Source organism: Sporobolomyces koalae (genome assembly GCF_050403365.1).
Source record: "Sporobolomyces koalae JCM15063 DNA, S_koalae_JCM15063T_v1_ctg3, whole genome shotgun sequence".
NCBI lineage: Eukaryota > Fungi > Basidiomycota > Microbotryomycetes > Sporidiobolales > Sporidiobolaceae > Sporobolomyces > Sporobolomyces koalae.
This window is the reverse complement of record NW_027481768.1, coordinates 774,765-782,312: the sequence shown is the minus strand read 5'-3', so window position 1 is coordinate 782,312 and position 7,548 is coordinate 774,765. Positions and strand designations below refer to the sequence as shown.

General features: G+C 53.9%; 2 protein-coding genes across 2 annotated transcripts; both read right to left on the bottom strand.

The window, feature by feature from the left end:
- Positions 1-842: 842 nt before the first annotated feature.
- On the bottom strand, positions 843-4,128 carry JCM15063_005202 (uncharacterized protein; the record flags this gene model as incomplete). Its single annotated transcript, XM_076676305.1, has 13 exons — positions 843-954; positions 1,020-1,131; positions 1,218-1,338; positions 1,406-1,677; positions 1,744-2,166; positions 2,244-2,424; positions 2,494-2,514; positions 2,594-2,678; positions 2,747-2,974; positions 3,035-3,312; positions 3,391-3,748; positions 3,845-3,905; positions 3,975-4,128. The coding sequence occupies 13 exons, from the start codon at positions 4,126-4,128 to the stop codon at positions 843-845; spliced, it is 2,406 nt and encodes an 801-aa protein (XP_076536843.1).
- A 1,036-nt stretch (positions 4,129-5,164) lies between these two features.
- JCM15063_005201 (bZIP transcription factor) lies at positions 5,165-7,340 on the bottom strand (the record flags this gene model as incomplete). Its single annotated transcript, XM_076676304.1, has 3 exons — positions 5,165-5,694; positions 5,767-7,182; positions 7,307-7,340. 3 exons carry the CDS (start codon positions 7,338-7,340, stop codon positions 5,165-5,167), a joined length of 1,980 nt encoding a protein of 659 aa, XP_076536842.1.
- Positions 7,341-7,548: the final 208 nt, after the last annotated feature.

The following is a 7,548-nucleotide window of genomic DNA, read 5'->3' as shown; positions in this document are numbered from 1 at the left end:
TGTGGGCGGTCCCCCCCCTGTGTTTGTGGCCTTTCTTGTTCTTGGTTAAGGAGACTTCTTTATCGAATTGTTTATTGTTTCATTTAGAAGAAGAGAAAAAAAAAAACCCCCCCCCCCCCCCCCCGATACTCATGCAATACGTGTTACTCCTTCTTCCCCTCGATTCAGGGCTTCGATACGCGAAACTCAGGTCCCGACTCGACAAACAAGCCAACGGATCCGCTGCATCCGCGAAGAAAGCCAGAGCTTGATCCCTCTACGTTCTTTGGCCAGCGCGGTGGTTCCTTCGTTCATTCACCATTGTCTATACATCTTCTCGCTTGTTGTCTTAGCTTTTTTCCTCATGTGACAATCTCCATGATGCTCTCCGTATCTCCTTGTATTTACACTGTGGATGGATAAAGGACATCTCCTCTCACTCGTGCTGTTTCCCCCCTTCCAAAGTCACCCTTGTGAGTATGTCGTAGGTTTCTCTTCTTCCCCGTCTCGAGCCATTCTTTTATTGTGGTTGTTGTTTCTTCCCTGCTTCTCTTTGGGTGTACCTCTTCATGGGTCTTTTACCTTTGAACATAGTTTTTTCATGTCACTCTCTCTTTCTTGGCTAACATCGTGGAGCTTTTCTACCAATGTTTCCTCTTATGCGGAGAGATGGTCCAATCAAGGTCAGGATATTCGATAACGATTCACTTCGCTTCCATCAAGATGGAAGTGAACAAGGTAAACAAAAAAAGAATAACAAGGAATAATAGCAAGGAAACTGGAATCACCCGTGTGATTTCGATACAACGACAGATTTCGAAAGAAGGAGAAAGGTAAACGAGCGCTGTTCCACCTCGATTTTCTCATTGATTGAACGCGAGTTGTGAATCGATTTCAGCGAGACGCGTTTTCCATTGATCGACTTCTTTGAGTTTGTCTTGCAACGATTCAATTTCCTTCTGGAACGAGACGGATCTAGAGGGTGAAGCGAGAGATGGGTCAGCTTGACACCGACAGATCACTGGGAGAATGGAACTCACTGTTCGGCTTCCCCAATCTGTTTGAGTTCCCATTTGCCTTCGGATCCGGTCAAGTGCAAAAGATACATGTGATGCTTGAACAAACTTGGTCGATGCGAGATCGTAATGAGCGCTGGTCACCGCGACAAAAAAGCATCCGAATGAGTCTTCCGTGCTTGTATCGAGAAGAGTACAGACGAGACGACGAAGGGACTCAACTGATTCCGAGGTCTTTTCCATGCTGGTACATTGATCCTTCAACATCCGTAGAGACCGCCGAAGTGCATTCGTCGAGTACGGCAAACTTTGGCACATGGTAAAACAAGCGAGCCATTCCCATCTGGATTCACGACCCAAAAATCAAGGTCAGTTTCTTCCTTTGATGTCGACGATACTTTTGACCGTACCCTTTGCTTCTCTCCTCCACTCAACAAGTCTTTCCACTCTTTCCTCGCATCGAGCCCTCCCTCTCGAGCTGGGATGTAGCCCAAATGAGCTCGTTCGAGAATCTTGAGCAGGTCATCATCGTTCTTGCCCGTCGCGAGATAGTCCGGGTACGAGTGAGGGTAAATGATCTGATCGCGCAGACTGCCACTCGAGAGGTACGGGCGTTGCGGAAGAAACATGATCTCCGAATCGTCGGGTCGACGAACGGTGCCTTCAAACACGGGCCAGAGACCTGTCATCTCATGCGGAGAGTAGTCTAAGTATTCGTTTCTTCGTGGGTTAACAGAAGCCGACTTGCCCGCCAGGACTCGAGAGATGGCAGTTTTGCCCGTTCCGTTACCGCCTGCAATCAAAAGATGCTCGCCGACCTTGACTTTGATGCCGAGGTCGTGTACGAGCTCTTCTCCTCCTCTCGCAACTCCGGGGGCTGGAGCGACGATCGGAACCTTGTCGAATTCGACCTCGGTGTTCGAGTCGCCTTTTTCGAGGAGATTGAGCTCGCCATGGATCGAACCCAAGTCATAGAACGGTTTCGAGGCTTCGAGCTCGTCAGGACGAGGTAGCGCAACGTAGTTGGAACAAGAGAGGTCGTGAAGTGTCGAGAGAAGGGTGTACACTCGAGAGGTCGAGCCGGCGAGCTCTGAGAGATCCTTCCAGGAAAGCATCAAGCGCCCACCGGCATCAGCGAGTGAGAGGAGCAAACGACGATTCGAGATGTAGTCTAGCAGTGGCACACGCAATCAGCTTTGAAATCCCGGTTTGAGCTCGATTCGTCCGAATCGAGTAAAAGCGGCGCACTCTCAGTCCGTTGCGAAATACTCAAGCCGTCTCCCCGAGCCTCGTTCGGGTCGACCTTGTCCGAAACGGTTGTACCAGTTGCTGCAGCGGCGAGAGCCCTCGCTTTCGGGAAGAACACCGGGATCGAAATCAGGATATAACCGGCTGCCGACCATGCGTACTTGACGACGAAATCTTCGGTCTATCCCACCAATCAAGTTAGATAAGTCGGCAGAGGCACGTTGGTGTGAGCGCGAGATGCAAGTCTCACCATTCCGTAGAGAATGCGGATCTGGCAAAGTATGCGAGGAGGTTAGCGCTTGAAGGGAAACGACTCGATCGTAGAGCCGGTCGAGGGAAGTTGAGCGCACCTTGTAGATCGAATTGACATGCTTGATCAGACGGAGGTAAGCGCGGGTCAGGATATCCTTCTCTATTCGGTTCCCATCGTAGAAGCTGTTGCCGCAATGGATGTCAATTGAACAGAATCGTCGTCAACTTGTGGATGGTCCATTGAAACTCACGCAACCTCTTCAGCATTGATAATGAGCCTCGCGTGAGCGCCCCTGAAATCGCCTTCGAGCTTGGCTTCGATCGCCGCAAGTTTGCCGAACGCAGGGGTCACTTTGCGAAGGATCCAGGCAGTGGCAATGTACGAAGCGAAGAGCCCGATTGAACCTTTGCCTCCAATAGATCGTCCGAGCTGGATGTTGAACAGGATGAGGTCGAGAGTTGGCTTTGAGATGTTCGAGCTGTGAGACCTCGAGTCAGTTTCAGAGACTATTAGTGATGTTTGAAATGGAACGACTGACTAGAGTGCACTTAGGATGTCGCAGAATCTGGCAACATCGGTCGTCACGAACTGGTCTGCACCGCTCGCTCCGATGCGAGCATCGAGGTTGACAACCTTGTAGAACGTCGCGTTCTTGTCGAGGTAGAGATCGTTGACGTAACGGGTGAGTCGAGTTCGGAACGAGAGCGCGAGCTTTGTCTGCAGGAATCGCAACATCGAGTTGGTATAGACCGACGGGATTGCGAGGAGAAACCAATAGAGCAGTCCTCTCAGGAACCCGCGCCCGTTCGCCGAGACCTAGGTTTCGAAATGCGAAGATCGGCTCGATCAGCTCTAGGAATGAGGTCGAAGGGGGAGGAAGAGGAACTGTTTTACGAGATCTCCGACGAGCTTTCCATCAAGTTGCGCCACCAGTAGACTCAAGTAGGTCCGGAGGAGCAAGAACGTCGAGTGAGCCCCGAGAAGCCAAACTTCCTTGCTAGACCATCTTGGGATGATGATTCGAAAGATCGCGGCCAATTGCCGGAAGAATTCCTTGTTGACCCGAACCTTCTCGGCCGTTGCTGCCGCATTTGGCCGACCACCATTCGCAGAGGCTTGATTGACTTTTGAGCGAGGTGGTTGAAAGAACGGACGATGCGCTGCAAAAGTCGAAGGTTTCGTAGGTCGAATCACGACTTTTGAAACCCGGCCACGATTGGGTACGAGAAGCTCGCGAGATCCGTTTGAAAGTCTGTGTTGCGTTATCGTGTGTCGCGTTATCGATCAACAGACTCGATGAGTGTTCCTTTTCGAGGGACGAGTTCAGGTCAAGACGAGGCAAGCGTACGGTTTGAAGAGGTCTCTTTGGGCGAGTTCGATCTGAGGGGTTGTTAGCTCTTCTTGATTGCCTGTTCAAGCACTTGGGTGAGCAGGGGACTGTCCCGTAGTTTTGGATTTAGAGGGCAACGGTAAAGTACGTTTCGCGGTAGCTTCGAGTTTCGCAGTCGCGATTTGTCGTTTCGCAAGACGAACGAGCAAGAGTGCAACGAGCACTGCAGCCGAGCTCGTGACAGTCTTGTTCTTTTGCAACAGGTGAGTTGGTCGGAGCAACTTGGAGTGTGCCGGTGCCATCGTCAAGTGGGGGTTTTCACGCTCAAGTTGAAAACGAAGCCTGCGGGCTGAAGAGCGACCGGGATGTGCTTTTTGGAACGTCTGATTGTAGACGCGACAATTCCCGTGCCCTCAGGGTACGTGACCGGAAAGTCTTAGGTAGCCGGACGATGTTGAAGAGATCGACCGAGACGTCCACTGTACGCCCAGCGGTTTGTCGGCGACAGGTCAAGGGCGTGAGTCGATGTGTCGATGATGAGTCCGTAGAGTGAAGCAGCTGGGCAGGATTCGGAGTGTCGCGATGATCGGAACGCCGATGTCGTCGTTGCCGGCGAGTCGGCTCGAGACCTCGGGGCGGTGGGGAGAGAAATGTTTCTCGATTTCTGTAACAATAAACTTGCGATTCTGGTATGTATGGATTGCATCTCGCTATCCATCTCGAAAAGAGGGACTTGGGACTTGGTCGAGATTCAAGGCAAAAAAAGGAAAACCGCCGTAGCAGGCTGCCGAGAAAAGCTCAATTTGCTTCGCAAGATCAGCTGATGCGCGCTACAAAAGTTATAGTAGATGGGCTTTGAGGCTCGCTCAGGCTCAGGCAATCGGAGCACGAATGCCTTGAGGGAAAGGGCAACAAGGAGAAACACAAAACAGCGTGTCGGCGTTTATTCGAGAGCTGGCAGGAATAATAGTATTGAGCCATAAGATGAGCAAAAGGGGCGTAGAGTGGGAAACAAGCTATGGAAACAGGGAAAAAAGCAAAGACAGACTTTGGGGTACTGGGGAAAGAAACGCATATTTGGGTAACGGCAACGGGAAACAAACGTCGTGTATAGGTGGTACTGATGGGGACTGAACGGTGATTGGAAGAGCCAAAGTCGGCGCATCGCGAGTTGATGACGAAGCTGCTCCAAGGCCGGTGATTAAGTTGTAACTATGTGCATGTATATCTGTAGATTGGGTTTTGGTGGGTAGTCGGTATGCCGAGCGTCGAATGGAGGGGTGTCATACTTGATGGGGAAGAGAACCAGCTCTTGCAAGTAGCCATTCGAGACAAGCCCTATGTCTTGCGCACTGGGATTGCCCGAGCTCGTCTGCTCTTCAGCGCGACCCTCTCTTCGGCTTCGCTATCGTAAGCGCTCAGCACTTCAAGGTCGTCCCGATCCGCTTCGTCAAAGTCGACCTTGGATTTTGTCGATAGCTTGCTGTTTTTCTCTTGACCAGTCTTGGTCGGGACTGGGCTTGCGCTTCTGAGCGATACTGGCGGCAAGCCGATTCCCGACGACACGATGCCGGATTTGGTCGAACTTGTGGGTTGTCGATTCTCGACGGCACCGTACGCATCGTCGTTCGCGCCCCATGTCGGGACTTGCGAAAAGTCTCGCTCGAGCGTTCCGCGTGCTTCGTACATGATTGCGTGGATCCCGCCTCCGTCGCGTTCTCGGTTGAAGTATCCGTGTACGTGGTGACATTGGCAACCCGGTTGAGGATGAGCCTGAATCAGGAACGCACGCAATTGGTGCACCTCGTCGAGGAGTGCCTGGCATTGCGATTGAAGAACCTGGTTCCCCTCGCAGTAATCGCGTGCAGCTACAACCCACGATCATAGAGCTACATGTCAGTGCCGAATTACAGGACTACGATAGTGTCAGTGTGACGTACCGCCTTCGAGTGCTTCGACCTTTTCCTTTTTTCGCCGACGACTCTTGCTCGCAGCGACACGATTTCGCTCGAGTGCGAGTTTGCGCTGACGTTCCTGCTCCTCGGGTTCGAGCTCGATTTCAACTTCGAGCGATGGATCCCAGTTCTTAGGCTTGCGGCCTCGTTTCTTGCCTGTCGGGCGGGGCGGGACCGGTGGTTCAGCCGGTCGAGTCGCGTGCGCGGGAGGCACTCGAGAGCCAGAGGACGAGGGCTGCTGAAACGGTTGGACACCAAGCCGGAGCGTCGGCTGCGCCGTGGATGCAGGCTGAATGTCGAGGGAAGAGTGCTGAATTGCGGGTGACAGCGCTCGCTCGAGTGGTTGTCGCGAAATGTGAGGAGGCGGAGGAGGCGGAGGCGACACGGTGCGCGAGAGCGAGTGGAACGCAGACGACTCGATCGTCGCGGGGACGAGCGCGAACGGATCGGTATAGTCGAAGGACGAGTTCGCGTCCATCGCGAGGTACGACATTGTCGGGTCGTGAGAGTAAGAATCTGTGATGGACGATGCGATGGTGAGGGGAAGCGACGCGGTTGCGAGGGTGGTCGTCGCGAACGTCGAGGACGAGAAGGGGCGGGCGTTGGCAGAAAATGCCGGTGCGCTTGGTGCGATCGAGGGCATGCTGAACGGTATTGGCTGAGGCTGGAAGTGGGCAAAGTTTGGCGCTGCAACGCGACCACCCGTAGGGCCCGGAAGCGAATCGATCGAGTGCGCACGGGCCGGATCCAAACTCTTTGACGAGTCTGGCGGCGAGAGGCCAACAGACGAGTCGGGCGACACTGACGAGACGCCTCCTTGACTCGCCTTGAACAGGAAGTTGGGGTCGTTGTCGAACGTGTTGCTCCTGAGGGACCGGGTCGAGCCGGTCGAATCGGAGAGCGCCAACGACGAGGACGAATCGATCATGCGGCGAGCGAGGCCTGGGATCGCTGGAAGGTCTCTCTCGGCTGGAGCAAGCTGCAGCATTGGCCGTTTCGCTTGCTTGAATGCTTGAACCGAACCAGCATCGGGTACGCCGCTCGTTTCGCCAGGCGTAAAGAGTGCTGGAGAGGACAGCGCCCGCTTCCGTGTGTTCCTTGGCGGTGGCAGACGCAGATCTGCTGCTTGTACGCCTTGTCCGGGGCGGTCTGTCGCCCTCAGGGCTGACTTGGAGGTGTGTATCGAGGTTGAATCGAGGACCGCAAACGAGCGTTCGAACGGATTGATTTCCTTTGAATGCACAAACATGCCTGCCTGATGCTGTGCGGCGGGTGCCGCAGGCGGTGGAGGGGTCGGTACGGCCGGGTCGAGCGCGAAGAGCGAGTCTGAGAGGAAGGACGAGAACGGGAATGGCGACGAGGGGACGTCCTCGTGGAGTGTTACATCGTTGACAGCAGGCACTATTGGGAGATCACGTCAGTTGGCCCGGTCTCTGGGAGACGAGATGGTTGTGTCGATCGGATCCGAACGGCACAAAGTGGTGCGAAGCGGGGGTGAGCTTCCTGGCGCGAACACGGCACTCACGGTACGTCTGCGGCAGCACGGTCGTTCCCGCCATAGTCGTTGCACAGCTGGAGTGCAAGCGAAAGGACGGAGAGAGCAGCAGGACTCGAGATCCGGCTCTCACAAAGTTATCAGCAGGGCCCGTTTGTGCTGGATCTGGATCTCAGTGAGATCTGCATCTCATCTCGTCCGTTTCTCCACTATGCTCACTCTCGCTTCTTTCTCTGCCTCTCTGCTTTGCGCTTGGTGACCCTACGTGTAGC